Below are 20275 nucleotides of genomic sequence, written 5' to 3' on the forward strand. Positions count from 1 at the left end.
ATAAAACTTATTAACCACTTGAATTCAATAAACTAATTTAATTAAAACAAATTTGTATATTAGTATAAAACATGAATCCATTAAACCGACATTTTAAGGGGGGGGGGGGGGGGGGGTACATTAAACTAAATTGCAAGAAAAATCCACACCCCCTAACAACAACCATATATATTTTCCGCGTGAACTGGCCTTGTACAGTTGTCACTACAAGTCACCATCAGATAAATGTAAAAACCAATTCATGGTAAAAGTGTGACACTCTAATTTGTTACAATTGATAAGAACAATTAAATAATTAATAATACTATATGATATTTTTCTTTACATGCCTCAAAGTCTATATATAGAGATTGGTTTCATTTCATTGATCATTCAACACTCTCTCTATATATCTATTTTCTCTCTTTCATATATATATATTCCTTATTTCTTCTTCTCTTACTATTGACATAATTAATTTACTTCTTCTAATAATTAATCAATATGGGTATTGAGATAGAACAATCATGTGTGCAACTTTCAAACATTGCAATTTCTGACACTCATGGAGAAAATTCACCTTATTTTGCTGGATGGAAAGCCTATGATGAAAATCCTTATCATGAGTTAACTAACTCTTCTGGAGTTATACAAATGGGATTAGCAGAAAATCAAGTAAGTTTATATATATATATCAATTAATATATAGTATAGTTCTTTCTAGACACTAATTAATTATTAATCTAATGTATGTTAATGTATTTTTCAGGTTTCATTTGATTTGGTTGAAAAGTATTTGGAAGAGCATCCAGAGGATTATAATGGTTTCAGAGAAAATGCATTATTTCAAGATTATCATGGACTTAAGTCATTTAGAACTGCAATGGCAAGTTTCATGGAACAAATAAGAGGTGGTAGAGCTAAATTTGATCCTGAAAGAATAGTCATTACTGCTGGAGCAACTGCTGCTAATGAGCTCTTGACCTTCATTCTCGCAAATCCCGGAGACGCTTTGCTTGTTCCTACCCCTTATTATCCAGGGTAAGAATCAAGCACCTGATCGATAATCTCACCCTTTTTTGATAAACAACTTAATTAAGTACTTATACAATAAACACTTATTATATAAGTGTTTAATTATGCATAAAATATTTCAATAACAAAAGATAAAATAAATTCCGGGAGAGTCGATTTATGAAAATTAGTTGAAAAAACTTATGGGTGTGTCATAAGACGTGGACGTGTCATAAAAAGTTTTATCAGATATTTTTACATGTTTATTTTAGTAGATAAATTCAAATAATTCAATTGAATCAGACAATTTTGTATATTGATTTTAACAAAAGTTTTGCCCCGAATAACACGTGATAGAATTTCACACATTACATCAAAAAAAATTCCTAGCTAGGTTAATTTCTTTTTCATTTGACTTTTTAAGCTATAGCATGTAACCATGCAATTGCGTATAAACTATAATCTATATAGATGAATTATTTGTACTTATCTTTTTCTTGTACTTTTGTAGATTTGATAGAGACTTAAGATGGAGAACTGGTGTAAACATAGTGCCAATTCATTGCAAAAGTTCAAACAATTTCCAAATTACACCACAAGCTTTAGAAGCTGCTTACAAAGAAGCAGAATCACTTAACATGAAAGTGAGTGGAGTACTAATCACAAACCCTTCAAACCCTTTAGGTGCAACAGTTCAACGTTCAATTCTAGAACAAATTCTTGACTTTGTCATACAAAAAAATATCCACCTTATCTCAGATGAAATTTACTCTGGCTCAGTGTTCTCTTCCTCCGAATTCGTAAGTGTAGCCGAGATTCTCGAAGCTCGTAAGTACAAAGAAGCAGAGAGAGTTCACATTGTTTATAGTCTTTCGAAAGATCTCGGTCTTCCTGGTTTTCGTGTTGGAACAATTTACTCCTACAATGATAAAGTTGTTACAACCGCGAGAAGAATGTCGAGTTTTACCTTAATATCATCACAAACACAACAATTTTTGGCTAATATGTTATCAGACAAAACATTTACTGAGAAATATATTAAGATTAATAGGGAAAGATTGAAGAAAAGATATGAAATGATTATTGAAGGTTTAAAAAGTGTTGGAATTGAATGTTTGAAAGGAAATGCAGGGTTATTTTGTTGGATGAATATGAATCCACTTTTGAAGGAATCAACTAAAGAAGGTGAATTAGAACTTTGGAATGTTATTTTGAATGAAGTGAAATTGAATATTTCACCAGGGTGTTCTTGTCATTGTGATCAACCAGGTTGGTTTAGAGTGTGTTTTGCAAATATGAGTGAACATACTCTTGAAATTGCATTGGAAAGAATACGTAATTTCATGGCTAGAAGAATAAGGACAAAGATGATATAAAGAAAGAATAATAGCATATGCTATATTTGACAAAGTTTATTAATTCATATATTATTATTTGTATTTTTTTAAATGGTTAATCATGGCCATTTTGGTAAATTATTTATTAGTAATATATATGTAAGGGAAGTTGTAAGAAAAGAGATTCACCTGAAGTGTGTGTATCTTGTTCTTGTTTGCTTGCTTTAATTAAGCAAGTTTCTTGTAATCTCCTGTTGTATCATTGTTAATTAAAGTGAAGTAAAGTTAAGTTGCTTTTTAAGTCTATGAATTATATCTACCTTTTTTCATATAAATTAGTACTAGTAATAAGTAATTTTCAAAAGCTGTTTTTTTTTGTTTTTGCGAAGAGCAAGTTTTGCACACTTAATAACACTTCAGTATATCAAACATTTTTGTAGTCTTTAACTATCTGAAATGTATTAAGGGACTTCTCTAAGTTGTGTGTATCGCTAACAACAACTCAAAATTGATCAACGGTTGGTGGCACATACATTTCGCTCACATTTGCTAAAACATAAGTTCAAAATCAAAATTTCTCACTCAATTGAATTGGTTATAAATTTCTCATCAATTTGCCTGATCAAAAATAAATTTCTCAATTTGCTAAAACATAAGTTCATATACTTCACTATAGCATGAAAACAAAAACAAAAAAGATAGTTTAATAGTCAAAAAGGTGTGTATACACGTGTGTGGGTTGTCCACAACAACTAGCATTAAAAATCAAACTTTATATGGCTTTTAGCTTCATATTAAGGTTGTATATTCGTTTAAAAAAATAAAAAGCTCTTCTTATTCAACTCTGATTTGAAAGTCGATGTGTCACACTCTCAGATTTATTAATTATATGGATAAATAACTTGATTAATAGTTGAATTTTTTTTGGTTAGTTTACACCGTCGATAGCGATGACTAATCTCTATCGGTGAATCTATGGGGCACATAAGGTTGGTTCTCTCATCCCAACTGAATTTTCTCTAACGCATGAATCAGAAATCAAACTTCTGATCACATGTTTAAGGAGATCAAGATTCTTATCACTTCGACAAATTCATCTTTGGTATAATTGATTTTATAAGGTGATTAATTGATTAAAATAGTTTTGGTTTTTTTAGTAGTGTCGCGCGTGGTGTTGAAATTAAAAAGAAATGAGTTATGGTCCCCTACGTCTATTGACTTACAAAGATGGATGATTATATAAATTAATATAATCTCACCACCAAACTTTAAGCTAACGCTGACCAATTATAGTATATAGTATAATATATGACATTACATGCAGGGTTGCCGTCTTAGTGTTATGTAAGAAATGTGGAAGAAATTAAGATCGGTTTTCATATATTGTCGGTGTGTAATGAAATCTTCAACGGCAAAAAATAGTATAATTATGAATGAATGAATGCTGATCATAGGGCAGTAAAAACTGAAATGTCTCATAGTTTATTGTTGGAAGATAAGAAGAGTGTGTAGTTTATTTTATATACATTATTTTTATGAAAATGAACTTATAGCATTTTATTAATTGGAATATACTCGGTACAACAAATAATATATATATTAGAATTTAGAAACTAGTTAGAAATGTGGTGTGGGTGTCTTTGCAAATACTAGTACATGAACAACTTTTTTTTTGTTGACAAAAGTACATGAACAACTTTATTCACTTTTTTAATAATAACTTCATCCCTCTTCAACCAGTCGAGCATCAACCTTAGGACATCCGTTTTCTATTCTCAATTTTCGATAAAAAGTAGAAAATAAGATGTTACGGTTTCTATAATGTCCTTGAACAGTATAAGGACCAAAACAATCAAAATTTTAGGCCAAATAAAGGTTTAAAAAAAATTAGTTTAATTTGATTATAAATATATAATACAATTTTGTTACAAGTGTTTCTTTAGTTAAGTTGATAAATATGACCTTATATTTTCTTTGACTTTTGTTCAACTTTAATTTAGCCTCAACATAATTTAGATTATTTTTAAATTTATTTTCATAAAATCTTATATAATTCTTTTTAAACACCTTATAATAGAAATTGCTTTAAGCTTCTAAATATGTTGGACCGAACCTAACTCAATAACATCTTGAATACACATATGCAATAACAATTTAATGTAACATGATAATATAAATAATTGATTCGTTTCCGTGAGTTTACCTCAGTTGGTAGGGACATAATGTTATAAATGCATAAGTCATAGTTCGAACCACAGACACTTCACTTATCCGTCTTTAAGCTGAAATTTCTAATCGTTAGACTACTTGACAAAAAACTAATTTATTTATGCATTAAAGAGTGTTGGGATTGCATCAATAATGTGGAGGAGGAGTCAAAAAGATTTCTTTATAAATAAATAAAAATTGAACTGATGGTAGCTCAACTACTAAACACATTATTAAAGGAACTTAAATTCTCCAATTTTTCCAACTTATAGTGTACAAATATAGCAGCTAGGTTATTAGACTGAAAAAAGAAAAATAAAAAAAACGAACGAATATGGTAAAATTTGGCACCGAAGTTTTCAGTTGGGTGGTCGATTCAGCAAAGAAATTGACATTAGTGTTGTGACTTGTGTGAGTTCCACTTCCAGGTGTGTGGTACAAGTGACCGTACCTAAATAACACCCCCCTCTTCCTCCTCTGGTGGGCTAATATGGGCCCATTTCAAAAGTTTTAGTTTTTCGAGGAAGATGCTAAATCTCATCATTTTTTCCCATTTATTTTATTAAATATTATCCTTTTATAAATACAAATAATTGAAAGTTAAAACTATAATAGAAGTATTCCATTTTAGAACTCTCTCATATCTTTTAATATACGAGGAAATTCACTTTTTAGATACATTGAACTATTAATGTATTTAGACTGCATCATTGACTAAATACATTAATATTTCAATGTATCTAGAAAATAAACTTCCTCTTATATTAAGGACTAGAGGGGGGTAATTTTTATATTAGGTCATGCTAAACAGTGTCCTCAAGCTATTTGTTAAACATACTAAAAAATAAATTAAAGATAAAGTTAATATAAAAGATAAATTTTATATTTTTAAGGCATTGAATGTACAAGTTTCATGACAAAACTTTTTTATTAATATGTTTAATGAGTATTCGAGAGTACTGTTTAGCGTTTTATTTTTTTTATTAACATGGCATAGGTACAATAAGTTTCCATGCATCTTCATTAGCAATCACTAATATCCATAAGAAAAACTGTGGCACATAATGTGAGTTTTTCCGCTCAATCAAATTATGTTTGTAAGCAGAAGTATAAAACATAGTCGTATGCTTGAGAGATCTAAAATCTTTATCACTTAGATGAATTCATTGTGGTGTGTAATTTGCTAGAATACAACCACTTTTGTTTATGAAGATGTATTTTAGCAGCATTTTACTTACTTCAAGGTGTATTTGATTAACCACTTTTAGTTACAACTTGTTAAAATCCATTTTTGTAAATATCAATAGGTGCATTTAACAAATATTTATAGGAGTTACTAACTTATGTCTCCATATTTTTTAGAATGAGTGTCTTTGCAACATTCATCTTAAAGTACTTAATCACTTTTTAGTTATAATAACTTGCAAAACACCTTCATTAATAGGTGTTTTCCAACAAATCCATAGCACTATAGTCTATATATATACATGTACGACAATGATTAAAATCAGTACGGAACTACGGATGTCTTTAAGTTTGCATGGAGCTATCAAGTAATCATGTTTGGGTCCTACATGTTCTTATTATCCTTTTGATGATATTAATATATCAAGTTTTTTTTCTTTAACATTTAATGTAAGAAAAAGAAGAAGATGAAAAACTCATCCAATGCTTAAAGGCAGACGCTAGCTGGTGTGAAGAAGAACTGGGGTCTAATGCGTCCCAAGATAAAGATATTTGATGGAGTACTGAGATATTTATTTCCTACCATTGGTGTGGAGTCAGTCTGTGACGGTGGTTGCTGGGTTTTGTCAAAAGGTTTTCATAGAGCCATGTTGGGTCATGAAGGGTCGGTCGGAGATCATCCATATTATATTTAAGAATAACTTCACAAGCGAATTGAACATCAAACTTTTACACTCTTAAGACATTAGTTTTATGGGTTCTCTCACTTATAAAATGTTCGACTTCTATTTTTCTTAAGGCATTAGCTTACCTTACACTTGCCAGTTGCCACAACACCTAAATATTAATTGTTCCATATGGGCTAAGATATAATAAATCAAAGGACTATATGTTATTCATTAATCCGTTCATTTTTAAGTATCATTTTTACCATTACATGCACGATAATGCACAATTTGATCACTAATATATTTAATTATCTATTATAAAAAATTATGAAAATTTTATATTTTGAAATATTTGTCGAGACAAATTGAACAATATCTTATTTGCTAACATTTGGTTTTATATATTAATAAAATTTTATGATCAAATTGTCTCTGTGAGCTTAGCTCAGTTGGTAGGAACATCACATATATTATGCAGGAGTCGGAGTTCAAACTTCGAACACTCCACCTATTCACCTTTAAGGTAAAATTTCTAACTACTAGATTACTTACTAAAAAAAATTCAATTCTACTTATAAAGTAAATAAGTAGAGTGTTGTGAATTTCAATCCAGCTCTTGCATATTTAATTTGATAACCTTTCGCAGAGACAATTTGTGAATTTTTTTTTTGGTACAAATTTGGTGAACTATTCTACTAAAACTAAAAAAAATAAAAAATTGATACATCCAACTATAAAACAAAATCAGGGAGAGAAAAAATACAAGGGTGTAATGACGAGAGATGATGTAATCCAAGTCGTAAGATGTTTTCTCTTTAGGCCTCATGATTCTTTTTTCCTCCTGGATTTTACTTTTTTTACCCTTCAATAAAAACTTCGGTTTCTACGAACTGAATATTTTTGCCTTGAAAAACAAATTCGATTTCTGTTAACCGAATTTTTGCTGAATTTGAACTAGAAAAAACTTCGATTTATGCGAACCGAAATTTTTATCAAGGCAAAATTGAATTTTTTGAGTATAAAAAATACGTTGGGGACTTAAAGAGAAAACATCAAGTGATAATACGTGCACAAGAATATGGGCTTGTAATGTTTCTATGGGCCTCGTAATGTTTTAATTCAGGAAATAGCTTTCTGCGCCTCCTGTACTATTTATATTTATTTTAAATTTTTTGGTGTCTTAGAATAAAGTGGTTTAGATTGCAACATTCATCCTCTTATATGAGTTCTATTCATCGCCTTCAATGATGTTTTTTTCCCTTTCGCGTTAAATCAAGTTCATGATTTACGACTCAAAAATATTGACTTTGAGCAATTGAGCTTGATTTCCAAAATGTCATTGCAAGATTCCATAGCAAAAGAGAAAGTATGTCTAAGTTTGGTGATTTTATCATAAATAAATTGCTTACGAGATGGTGGTTTCTACTCGTATGACATAAAAAAAATGTTTTTTATTAGATGTCAGTGTAAAATTATTTTATATATTAAATTCATTTAATAAAAAAAAATAAAAATTAACCACTGCATTTTTTATAATTTTTTTGGATTAAGATGACTAATAAATAGTTAAACACTGACTAGCTAGTTTTGAGTTTAGCGATCGGCATCAATGGGTTCCTCACTATCACCTCTGAAAGTGAATTATGAAGTTCATGTCAAAAATCGCGAGAAGCTTCTCAAATCCATTCGCCAACACCTCTCTCAATCTTCTCTTCCTCTTCACGGCTTCGTTCTCCTTCAAGGTGGCGATGAACAAACTCGTTACGACACCGATCACCTTGAACTCTTCCGGTACCCTTCAAACCTCAATCATAATTCATTTTTCTCATCTCAATTTTTCCAATTTGATTTACTATAACACTAATTGCAGGCAAGAGAGTTACTTCGCTTATTTGTTTGGAGTTCAAGAACCCGGTTTTTATGGAGCTATTGTTAGTTCTTTTCAATCATCTTAATCTTATACTTCAATTTTATTTTATATAATACACGTTAAGACAATCATTTTAAGTTGTTGAAAATTGAAATTAAGAAAGAACTTTAATTTATTCATTTTTAATTGTTTTTTAAGGATGTTGGAAGTGGCGATTCTATTCTATTTGCTCCTAGGTTGCCTGATGAGTATGCTGTTTGGATGGGAAAAATCAAGAAACTTTCCCATTTTAAGGTAATTCAAACAATGATGATTTTTTTGATCCATTCACATGTTTATGTTTTTTGACATAATTGAGGCATTGATGCATTCACTTTTGCAGGAACACTATATGGTTACCAAAGCCTATTTTACGGACGAGATTGTAACTGTTTTGCAACAGCATTATCAGGGTTCAGGGAAACCATTACTCTTTCTTTTGCACGGCCTTAACACAGATAGTAATAATTTTGCTAAACCTGCAGAATTTCAGGTTCATAATTCTTAATAATCCTGCCATTATTTTTTCTATTCATCAAAGCCTTTTTTTATCATTGCGAATTGTAGGTTGTGTATTATTTCGGATGATATTGTCAAATAGCAGATATAACGGTACTATAGTGCAATAGCGTAGTAGATTTTTAAGAAACCGTTGTTGTTTCCACAATATGCAATTTAGTATGAACTGCTGTCAAATAGCAGATATAACGGTACTATACCGCAATAGCATAGTGGAGTTCGAACAAACCGCCATTTTTCATGATCTGAATTGGCTACACTGATTTCTGCCCTGAAACTGCTATTGCATCAAGTCTCAGCATTACCAATCAAATCAATCCTATTGTGTTATTTGTGATGAAATGTTATTACTAGCATCTTTCTTAGGAAATTAATGTTGTATATTTATGATGTGAACAATTTTATAGGGCATTGACAAGTTTGATAAGGATCTGACGACTTTGCATCCTATATTGACCGAATGTCGAGTCATCAAGTCAGAGCTGGAAATTGAACTTATTCAGTATGCAAATGATATAAGCTCTGAAGCTCATATTGAGGTAATTAGTCTTAAGATGCCAAAGTTTTGCTTGTTTCTTTCTTTCTTTCTTTTCCCCAACATTTATGTGAAATGTTCGTTGGATGCATGTAGTGGATGCCGGTGTGGTATTAGAAGAAATTAAGTTACGTAGTTTAATTTAGAGAAAATTGTGTTAGTTTAATTTTTATTATCTTTATAATATGAGGCTAATGTATAAATCTAAGGAAAATAGTTTAACAACTTTTCATAGATAATAATAATATGACCAAGGAAAAGTTGCTAAAGTATACAACTTAACGGATGGAAAAGAGTTCTGATTTTGGAAAAGTATTCATTTTTTCACATTTCTTTTAATAAATGTTCCAAAGTGAGTATTATTTTCATGTAATTTGTTACTTTCCATTTTTCACAACTTTTAGGATTGAATTAGTCAAGTTAGGAACATCCGAAAGTGACAGGGTTCACAAAGGTACACTATCTGGTGGTAGATAGAAAGGTCTATCATCTATGATATCAATGATGAAGTGTTAAACTGTTAATGGCCTTATCCACATGTTTTGCGAAAATGCTTACATGATAACTGCAATATATTAACATTACAATGAAACAGGTTATGAGAAAAGCTAAAGTGGGCATGAAGGAGTATCAGCTTGAAAGCATTTTTCTTCATCACACCTACATGTATGGTGGATGTCGGCATTGCTCCTATACATGTATCTGTGCTACTGGTGATAATAGGTATACATTTACATACCTACTAATGTGACCATACTTGTCACAAAAACAAATGTGATTAGATACTTCAGGTTGAATAAAACTTTGCTCAATGGCCATTCATATGAAATGTGAATGACTTTTCCTAAGAAAAATTAAAAACTTTGTTTCATATTTTTCTTCCCATTCAGACTTGTTTTAGCATTCTTTACTATTAGCATTCGTAAACTCTTTTTGTGTAAATTTGTACTGCCGCCACCCGACATATATAAAGTTAATATCTTTCTTTTTAAATAGTAGAAACCTTCATCCCATAGCGCTGTTTGCAATTTTTAACAACTGCTTTATGATGGATAAGGTTTTATAGTCTTTTAATTTTAAATAGAAGCAAACTCCATCACAAAATGGGCTGGCTAACACGTGTATTAATGCAGTGCTGTTCTACATTACGGCCATGCAGCAGCTCCTAATGACAAGGTAGGTCAGAGTATTTTTTTGCACCCTTTGAATTTGACGGTCAGTGTCATTGCAACCAATGCCATATGGTTGATTGGCTATCTTTCAAGATTGGTGACTTTTCTAAGTTCTTTGGTCCATTCAACTCCAAGGGTTTTGTGTTGGCTGTATAACTATTCACAACTTACTTTCTACATTGAAATTTCATCAATCCCATGCCTAGTCATTAGTAATTTTTACATCAGTCGGAAGAAAATAATTTGTTCAGGAATATAGGAAAAAATGAGCAACTCTTGTAAACAGAGGGAAAAAAAACTATATTATCTGGTGATTTCGGATATGACCAATCAACTTATTAAGTGTTGAAATTGCACTTCATTTCCTTTAGAAAGAGACAAAATAAGATGAGCTTAAAGTCTCTATGGGATGATCAGTGTTTATATACATAGTGATAGAGATAAATACATTTTAAAAACATCGCTCTTTTGTAGACTTTGGAAGATGGAGACATGGCATTGCTTGATATGGGAGCTGAATACCACTTCTATGCGTCTGACATAACATGCTCTTACCCTGTGAGTCTTTCCGTTATTCAAAAAATTATTTTGGTCTTTATACATAATTAATTGATGTGTTTGCAGGGGTATATTTGTAGCATACAACTTATCCTTTTATCTACTAATAACTGGAATATCTTTTTAAGCTTGACTTCAATGTTATTTTTTTTGTTGGTGCAGATAAATGGGAAGTTTACTAGTGACCAATCTCTTATATATAATGTAAGTGGTTTCTATTGAAACCTCTTCTGTCGAAGGAAAACAATTTATAAGCTCTTTACTTAATATGCAAACTGCACCAGTATAAACAACTGCAGTGCAAATTCTCACAAGCACAGATAATAATTTCCTACAAAAGCTCAACCAATTTTAGGATTCATTTGCTTGTTAGGATAGCTCAGTTAATGAACCTTTCATATAGCTCAATTTACTAGTTTTTATAGCATTTCTTTCATAATTTCTTTATTTTCCTCTTTCTATGTTCTACAGGCTGTCCTTGATGCTCATGATGCTGTTATCGCTTCAATGAAACCTGGAGTAAGCTGGGTTGATATGCACATGTATGATTATGTACCATAACTGCTTTTAGGTTGCTAAAATGTTATCTTCCATGTTTGTTTTCAAATTATATCAGTTGGGAAAAAAATATAATTTCTAACTATATCAGTACTTCACTCCAGTGAAGTTTCCTGAATCCTGACTATATTGGTAGATGGACAGGAAAATAACAGAATTGTAGCCTTAGTAATTTGCACATGTCCAGTCACAAGTCTTTTTTTAGCTGTCACAGCCTGATTGAGAATTTACTGTCTTTAATGGGGGAACCTAAGAGTAAATATAGCCATCAACAGAGATCATTAGATATGTTTAAAGTTGATAACATCGGCATTTAATATTGTAGTTGAGTTGATTTTTCATGGAAATGAGTGCCTTTGTAGTTTTTATATTGTATTCTGATGTTGAATATCAATTATAGTGATGACAATGATAAGTTATACAATGATGATATGAGGTCTGAATGAGTCAACCAAATATACCTGGGATGGGCCAACTAATTTTTTGTACTTCAAAAAAATTCTGTTGAAACTTCTACTTTACTCTTGTGTCTAGATATTTTGTCTAGTTTCTGCTCATTTCCTCTCTATTATTGCAGACTATCGCACAAAGTGATTCTGGAGTCGCTAAAGAAAGGACACATTATTGTGGGGTAGCTTAAGTTGTATATTTTGTTTTATCATTTCCAGAGGCAAACTTGCAGCTTGATAAAAATTGTATGATCTTTTTGGTAAAATGCATGTTTGTTGATTTTTGGTGTAGCAATGTTGATGACACGATGGTTGCACTATTGGGTTCCGTTTTCATGCCGCACGGTCTGGGTCATTTACTTGGTTTAGATACACATGACCCTGGAGGCTACCCAAAGGTATTTTTGAATTTTTGTTGCAAACATTCTAAACTACTCCCTCTCTTGTAGGATATGTGTGTTTAAGATTAAAATGTGATTTTACATCATATAAAAATACTGATAACTTGATAGATATTTTTATGTAAAACATAGGCTAGTTAGTGTTTATTTACAATCATAAAAAAGTCCTGTTATATATTTGGTCCAAAGATAGGTTATATAGTTCTACCTCTAACTGTGGAACTACTATCATTACCGGTCCTTGTACGGTTTTTCTCCATAAATCATCAAACCTCCTAATTGTCAAATACTTTTTCATATGATGTATTGTAAATGTTGGCTTGGTTTGCAGGGCCTGGAAAGAAGAAAGGAACCTGGATTAAAAGCCTTGCGTACAGCCCGTGGGCTCCTGGAAGGAATGGTTAGTTACAGAAATATATAAGTCAATATTATAATTTCTTAACCCTCGTTGCCTTAGTTGAGTTTGGTTTTCTTTGCATCGATCTCTACTAGTTAATACTCTCTTTTGTGATATGGAAGCAGAAGTATGAACTTGATGACAGGGTAACTTACTTTTATGCTTCAATCTAGGTTATTACCGTGGAGCCTGGATGCTACTTCATTGAAGCTTTGTTACTTCCAGCCATGAATAATCCAGAAACTTCCAAGTTCTTTAACAAGGAAGTGATTACCAGATTTATTGGTTTTGGTGGTGTGCGAATTGAGAGTGATGTGGTATTCCACTTGCTAACCTTATTAACCTATCATTTCTATCTTTTGCCCTAGGATACATATTTTCACCACAAACTCACGCACACATAAATTTATGGTACAAAAGTGCATTGCTATTCTGTATGAGCTTATCTGTTTATTTTTTTCTTTATGATGTACTCAGCTTGTTACTGCCGCTGGTTGCTACAATATGACCAAGTGTCCGAGGGAAATACACGAGATTGAGGCAGTGATGACAGGGGAACCATGGCCGGTCAAGAAGACATCTACTAAAATTGAAAATGGATTGGAAAGCAAAGCCTGACTGGTGACTGCATGCATCGCAGACGTGAACAGCTGTCATTTTCATATTTCTTTTCCTTCTAAACTATGAGAAATAATTCCCCTTGTGCCCTACACCTACACTTTTTCAACATTTCCTTTGTAGCATCCGGGAAAAAAATGCTTAATGTAATCATTGTACCTTGTGATGTGATTACATGCAAAAATTCAAGAACAAACGACTTATTGCAAACCCAATTGTTATAATCTTGTCTGCAAAGCGTAGATCAAATTGTTGAGTTGCAACACCTCAAAAAGTTTAAGAAGGAAGTTCAAACTTCAAACCTACTAACAATTAACGTTATAAAATAAATTGTAATTATCTTTGTTTCTCAAGGTTCAAATGCCCCTCAAATTACAAGTGCAGAAATAATTAGATTTAGTGTACGTTTGTTTTCTCAGTTAGAAAAATGCCACCACATTTTATCTTAAAGTTACAACATGTAATAGTTTCCTTAAAAACCCGGGCCAAATGCGCTCATAAAGTGATGATGCAAATAAAAAGATGTTTTGGCCATTGTGCATTGCATTGTCCCTAACTCCAATGAATTGATCTAGTGGAGCATGACAGATTCTTTCTTCTATAAGTGCTCAGAGACCAATTGTTTTTCATGTCCTTGGACTTTTCCCTTGATTGGAATAGGAATCATGCAAAAGTAAGGAGTATTTGATTGCTTTCTGTCAATCTTGTCTGGAGTAAAGCACAGGGACTTGCAGTGTGCTATGAAGCACTGCCCACATACCAACACTGGTACGATGACATAGTAATCATTTCAAAAAATAAAAGTGATCCAATGTAACCACTGTTTAAATTTTTGTCAAAAACACCTTTCTTTTGACCGCGGTTAACCTCATTAGAGAGTAAAATTAGTTGTCACTGTGAGTTTAGCTCAGTTGGTAGAAACATTGCATTATATATATGTAGTAGTCGGGGTTCGAACACCAGACAGACACCCCACATATCCATATTATATGTAAAATTTCTAGCCACCAGACTACTTAACAAAAAAAAAAAGAGCAAAATTAGTCTTCATTGTTGGTTTTGCAGTTTTTATGCAGAAACTTAATTTAATTAGGGATATAACCCAAAATATTAAATTTGTTGAGTATGATCACCACCATATCCAATCAAATATGAATTTGCTCCCATCAGCAGTAACTAAAGTATGATCATTTTATATGTGCATCTTAAAGAAAATCTTAAAGAAATTCCCCTAAGTTATGGCCAAACATGTGCATCTTAAAGAAAATCTTATTAAGGGGTCAATGATATGCTGGTCGCCATAAATATTATAAATAAAGCTAGAGTCCAATTGGATTTACAGATACATACAGCTCAATGATTCCTTTATTCAAGACACACTACAAATGAATCAAGGCAACTCAACTCAACATCTCCCTAAAATATTATTATTAATATATATTTCATGTATTCTCTCCATTCCCCTTTATCTACACCACCTTCCAAACTCTACCATACCTCTTTTCTTTCTCTATCCCTCCTCTCAAAACAATTAAAAAATTTGAAGAAAAAAAACTGGTTCCAATTACAAAAATTAAAACTATTTTTTCTTCTGATACAATATCAAACTTGCAGTGAAACACGCGTCTTTATTGGCTTTAACTTCAATCCCATGCTTTCCGGAGAAAGAAGCTCCGGAGAGATGCAAGATGGACTAAGAGGGCTCCTTGGGCTCTCGCTGAAGTGGCACGGCCTATACAACCCATACCCCATAAAAAAGTACTCCATAGGTATCAGCATTGCGTGGGGTTGTTCTTCTGTCACCATCGATCCGCAAGCCTGGACCTGCAAACATCATAATCGATTTTTTGTATGTTTATCAATGTCCAATCCACTAACTATATAATGATACACACAATTTTCAGACACGCTACACACAAACACGAATCTAAGGCATGGACTATCCTGCCAACTTGCAGGACAGTGCATGCTTAATTCAAATTCATCTAAACATACCTCAACCAAGGCACTAAATCTCCTGTCAAGTTTTGAAGTCATGTGAAGAGCCTCAGAATGGAAAGGAGAACTCTCCCCGACAAAAATAAGTGTACGGCAATTTAATCTTTTCAATCCTTCTGTAATATCAGGCCTCCTACAAGTTAGCAAAACAAAGTTGTAGTGCATAAGTTTGTGAATTCACATCTTAATGTAAGACCGTGCGGACGCTTACAAAATAAATAAAAAATTGTCGAAGTAAATATGTAGAAGATTTACTCATTAATTGCTTGAAGAAACCGCAAGACATTTGTTTTCTTTCTCTCATCCAGCAGCTGAAAAAAGAAAATGACAAAGAACCAACAAAAAACAAGGTGAGTACACCAAACGAGGAAAGCGTGAAAAAGGAATAAAAGTCAGGTTCAAGCGATAGAGCGGTACAGGGCAAAGAAACTAAATTAGCGTAGCACTAACTTTTCTGCATGCTTGAACTATCTCTGATTCTGGAACTTCAACATTACCGCGAACTTCCTAATAAAGTGGAGCAACGAAATTCAGCTAATATGAAATAAAAGAGGGGATACAAAAGGGTTAATATCCTCATGTTACAATACCTTGCTAAAGTACCGCTGAAGCAAGCACTCCTTTAGCAATCCACACATGCCGTAGAAACTTAACAAATTTGACATGACCTGCAAATTATTAGTGGTTACAGGTTATGTCATCATATCAAAGAATTCATAAAAGGACAATCAACAATGATTTAAAACGAACCTTGTTATAAAACCATTCAGTCCAAGATGGTGCTTTGCATACGGGAGATACAAGTATTAAACCAACAACACGCTCCCTATATTTCATCTGTAAAAACATACCAGAAAATAACACATCAACAAAAAGTTCACTACTGCAGTTTTAACCTATATTATATATCTTTCCATCAAAGTTAAAAGGGTACATACTGCAAAAAGAGTAAGGATATAAGCACCAGCCGTTACTCCCATACACATCACAGCACCAAGCCTGGATAGGAAATCATGACATAAATAAATATAGCAATTTAAAAAAAATTGCTCTCAAAATAATGTCAATGGTCTCCGAATCCCAGCTTTAGAATATCGAATCTGCTCTCAAAATTATAAGCGCTGTAATTATATTTCAATTACCCAAAATAGTTGAGGACCTCCACTATTTGATCTGCCAAGTCTTCAGCAGAAGGGATAGGATAATCATTACAAATCGCAGCGGCTCCTAACTGCAAGAACTCTTGTTGAAGTTCCAGAGGAGACAAACTAGGTAAATAATAATATTCAGTTCTAAATTCAATAAAGAATAGATTCAAATCAGTTGAGTTACAAACCTCGTGTCCAGGAGGACTAATATGATATATGCAGAAGTTATGAAGCAGCAAAGAAGCAGCCTCTGGACAGAAAAACAATCCTTGGAAACATGACATATCTGCCCCCAATCCATGCAAGTAAAACATCAGCTCGTATACGAATATATATAATGTATAATGCACTTACACATCAGAGTCTAAATGTTGACATTTTCCACAAGAAAAAGTAGATGAAAAATAATATTATGAATATAATGCACTTACAATTTAGCGCTAAATCTGGATAAGTGATCAGCGCTGGTTTGTCGTGATCCCCGTAGACTATGACAGATACAGAACCACATCCAGTTTGAATATGATGCTCCTGAAATGGTAAAACCATACTTCAATATAGCATAAACACAGAAAAACTATACAGAATATAAGCACGAAAATTGAAGTCGGGACTTTCAGAAATTATTAAAAACCTTCTTCAAAAGCAAAGAATATTCTTCATTATGTGTGTACTCCATTTGGATAATGTTACAATTCCTAAGTGGAACTTTTTCAAGCTAGTTTTTTCTAAATGTGACCTTACCCTTTAATTGGATAACCCAAACTAACAAGCAAAAGCACATTAATATATCACTATCAAACAATATAATGAAACAAAGTTATTCCAGATTCCATCATTCCAATAATTGCAAGCTCCAGAAAGAAAATTAAGTTGAAGACAGCTAAAAAGAGAAGACAGTATCTTAGGCTTTTTAAAGGAAAAGAATGACTTTGAATTCATTCAATGAAACCAACAAAAGCATTTACATCACCCCTAAATAAACTTTAAAGTTAAAGGGCAACAAATAAAACTTCCTACATCACCCAAAATTGCATCAAATATACCTCAAAGAAGAAAACAAAAAGACTACTACATCCAAATTTTACAATTCCTAAGAGAAAAAAAGAACCACCAAATGAAAAATTCACAAATGGAGAAATTTGGAAGTGCGAAAGAATATTTGACAAAAAAAGGATCAAGCAGATCCACTAAATTTTGAGAAAATAAGACAAATTACATTCAATGAAACAAAACAAAAAGGATTAAAGAAAGAAAAAGGGTTAACCTCATTAATTTCTCAAGAGTCAACACAACCAAGTAAAAAAACGTTTCTTGTTCTCTTCTATTTTCTAACTAAAAAATCCCATTGACTTTTGATTTCTTTTCACCACATTTTCCCTTTCATTCATCAATCAATAACATAATCCAAAAACCATAAAATGCAGCACAATATTGAAACAAGAAAATCACAACCCTTTAATCATCTTCAAAAACCCAATTGAAACAACAAGAAAAAAACATAAACCCCATTCTCAAAAATGAAAAAAAAACTCAACCTTTAAACCCAAACCCATAAAAAAAATGATGAAAAAATAGTTAAAGATTGTACCTTTCCACCAAGATAGATCTTTTCCATATCAACTGAAACGGAATCATTTGATTCTGCCATGGTTATTAAGCTCTTGATGATGGAAGAAACCCCTTTCTGAACTTCAAAGAAAGAAGGCTCCACCCACCACAATTCTCTCTCTCTCTTCTCTCTCGTGTGCGTGCGTGTGTTTTTGTTTTTGTTATTGTTGTTGTTGTTTATGTGTCAGGTTCTTGGAGAAATTAATATAAACCTCTCTTTCTCGTATGTATGGTTTTAATGGCTTATATACGAAGCCAATGTCAAAAATCGATTCTTTCTCTTTCTATTGTAATAATTTTTGAAACTTTGATTTTTATTTTTTAACCTATGGTTAACAACCACCGACGATTCCCTATCCGTACCAACTGAATTTTACATGCAACCTACATCCAGTGTTTTAAAAACCGGACCGGACCGGCCGGTCGAACCGGTCGGACCATGAACCGGAGGGGTCACCGAGTTGGTTCGTTAACTGGACCGGACATGTAATCAAACCGGTGTGAACCGGACAAAACCGGAAAAACCGGTGACTCGGCGGTTTTCAAACCCGGCCGGTTTAAATGCATATTTAAAAAAAAAAAGAAAAAAAGTATAACCCAAACATTTTTACGGTCAAAACATGGAGAAGAAATTAAATAGAAAATGAACAAAGGAAGTGAAGATTTAGAAGAATTTTTCAGTTTTCTAAAAAAAGAACAATATATGAAACTGAACAGATTTATTAGAAATTAAATAGAAACAAAGGAAGTGAAGATTAGAAGTGTAACATAGATTTAATCTTGCAACTTTATAGTCAAAATTCTCTTTGTTTCATGATGATCTTAGTACTTCTCATAAGTATTAATGATGTATGTCATGAAAATAGAAGAAGTAGAAACAAAGAAGGGAGAAGTGAAATCTGATGGAGGAAGAAGAAGTGGCTGGCGGCTAGAAGAAAAAAAGAAGATTAGGGTTGTCTTATTTTAAAAGATAGGCATTGGGTTTTTTTAGGCCCATATATTATTTTTGAAACAAAGCCCATATATAATAATATGTTAAGAGATGAATACTTTTATTCAAAAATTAAAGGAAAACATATTAAGGGATGGGTACTTTATTTTTTATTTTTTTATCACTATATACTTTTATATAGTATAATTACAATATATATATATTACAAAATAAAAAGTGGGGGGAATATAATAGGAAAAAAAAATTAAAACTTGTTTACCTTTCTTACACCATCTATATTTTTATTAAATTATATTAGAAAATATAAATAGACTTTATTAAAAATTTATTTGAATATCAACCAAAAAAAAAAATTGAATTTGTATTTCGTACTATTTTATTATATGTGTGATGATTATATTTAGAATTTGAATTTAAAGAATAAACTTATGAAATTATGATATTTTAAAATTTTCATATTTTTTAGGTGTTATGATTTTTTAGAGACTGAGTTATCCGGTTTAATACCTATATAGTTTGGTTATAGAGACCGGTTTATTCAACCGAGTTATCCGGTTTTATTCGGTTTAGTCATGCGGTTCGACCAGTGACCTAGTGGTTCGACCAATGAACCAGTGACCCAGCACCCTCACCGGTTCAATGACCGGTCCGGTTTTTAAAACACTGCCTACATCTTTTATTTATGTTTTTTTCACCGTAGCTAGTTGTAAACGATGTCGTTTTTCTGCTAAATAAATGATGTTTTGGAATTCGATAGGACGGGACGGGTTGGTTTAACCGGTTGAATTGAGAATCGGGTCAATTTGTTGATTGATTCGCTCGCAAATTTGCAACCAATTATCGATTTTGGAAACTATATTGAACTAGGTTTAATTGGATTTAGATTGAATCGCAGTTCAATCGATTATTCGTGAATCAATCAATATATAGATATATTTTAGATTTATATTTAATTTAATATAGAGAGTGTTTCTAATTGTATTCAAATATTTTTACTTGAGACATTATCATCAGTAGTGTTGTGAATTAAAATAGTTGAATTGAGATTGGTTAATAGTA

General features: G+C 32.0%; 3 protein-coding genes across 4 annotated transcripts; 2 read left to right on the forward strand and 1 right to left on the reverse strand.

Moving 5' to 3' along the window:
• Positions 1 to 370: 370 nt before the first annotated feature.
• Positions 371 to 2631, forward strand: LOC123915560 (1-aminocyclopropane-1-carboxylate synthase 7-like). The gene is made up of 3 exons (XM_045966720.1): positions 371 to 654; positions 749 to 1020; positions 1505 to 2631. Exons 1-3 carry the CDS (start codon positions 484 to 486, stop codon positions 2367 to 2369), a joined length of 1308 nt encoding a protein of 435 aa, XP_045822676.1. The 5' UTR covers positions 371 to 483; the 3' UTR covers positions 2370 to 2631.
• Positions 2632 to 7579: 4948 nt separating this feature from the next.
• Positions 7580 to 13717, forward strand: LOC123915559 (xaa-Pro dipeptidase). The gene is made up of 15 exons (XM_045966719.1): positions 7580 to 8182; positions 8262 to 8322; positions 8460 to 8555; positions 8644 to 8793; positions 9227 to 9358; positions 9950 to 10077; positions 10488 to 10530; positions 11001 to 11084; positions 11247 to 11288; positions 11556 to 11626; positions 12220 to 12273; positions 12384 to 12489; positions 12824 to 12892; positions 13063 to 13206; positions 13367 to 13717. Exons 1-15 carry the CDS (start codon positions 8001 to 8003, stop codon positions 13505 to 13507), a joined length of 1503 nt encoding a protein of 500 aa, XP_045822675.1. The 5' UTR covers positions 7580 to 8000; the 3' UTR covers positions 13508 to 13717.
• A 1079-nt stretch (positions 13718 to 14796) lies between these two features.
• LOC123915561 (protein NDL1) lies at positions 14797 to 19256 on the reverse strand. 2 transcript variants are annotated; one of them, XM_045966722.1, is made up of 11 exons: positions 18245 to 19256; positions 17085 to 17184; positions 16842 to 16939; positions 16648 to 16736; positions 16444 to 16504; positions 16256 to 16342; positions 16096 to 16173; positions 15956 to 16012; positions 15761 to 15816; positions 15503 to 15638; positions 14797 to 15331 (listed from the first exon to the last, which is right to left on the reverse strand). In XM_045966722.1, exons 1-11 carry the CDS (start codon positions 18302 to 18304, stop codon positions 15110 to 15112), a joined length of 1044 nt encoding a protein of 347 aa, XP_045822678.1. In that variant the 5' UTR covers positions 18305 to 19256; the 3' UTR covers positions 14797 to 15109. The 2 variants fall into 2 exon arrangements, with proteins under 2 accessions (XP_045822678.1, XP_045822677.1); XM_045966721.1 differs by having other exon boundaries at positions 16648 to 16939; positions 18245 to 18535.
• Between the last annotated feature and the right edge of the window lie 1019 nt (positions 19257 to 20275).

The sequence above is a fragment of the Trifolium pratense genome, linkage group LG3 (assembly GCF_020283565.1).
Source record: "Trifolium pratense cultivar HEN17-A07 linkage group LG3, ARS_RC_1.1, whole genome shotgun sequence".
NCBI lineage: Eukaryota > Viridiplantae > Streptophyta > Magnoliopsida > Fabales > Fabaceae > Trifolium > Trifolium pratense.

Excerpts from the sequence above, each read along its gene's own strand:
- LOC123915560 (XM_045966720.1), top strand. The coding sequence starts at position 484 with ATGGGTATTGAGATAGAACAATCATGTGTGCAACTTTCAAACATTGCA. Across the intron at positions 655-748 it reads TGGGATTAGCAGAAAATCAA|GTTTCATTTGATTTGGTTGA; the intron begins GTAAGTTTATAT and ends TGTATTTTTCAG. Across the intron at positions 1,021-1,504 it reads CCTACCCCTTATTATCCAGG|ATTTGATAGAGACTTAAGAT; the intron begins GTAAGAATCAAG and ends GTACTTTTGTAG.
- LOC123915561 (XM_045966721.1), bottom strand. The coding sequence starts at position 18,304 with ATGGCAGAATCAAATGATTCCGTTTCAGTTGATATGGAAAAGATCTAT. Across the intron at positions 16,343-16,443 it reads ATATCCTTACTCTTTTTGCA|ATGAAATATAGGGAGCGTGT; the intron begins GTATGTACCCTT and ends ATGTTTTTACAG. Across the intron at positions 15,817-15,955 it reads TAGTTCAAGCATGCAGAAAA|CTGCTGGATGAGAGAAAGAA; the intron begins GTTAGTGCTACG and ends TTCTTTTTTCAG.
- LOC123915559 (XM_045966719.1), top strand. The coding sequence starts at position 8,001 with ATGGGTTCCTCACTATCACCTCTGAAAGTGAATTATGAAGTTCATGTC. Across the intron at positions 8,794-9,226 it reads CTAAACCTGCAGAATTTCAG|GGCATTGACAAGTTTGATAA; the intron begins GTTCATAATTCT and ends ACAATTTTATAG. Across the intron at positions 12,490-12,823 it reads ACCCTGGAGGCTACCCAAAG|GGCCTGGAAAGAAGAAAGGA; the intron begins GTATTTTTGAAT and ends CTTGGTTTGCAG.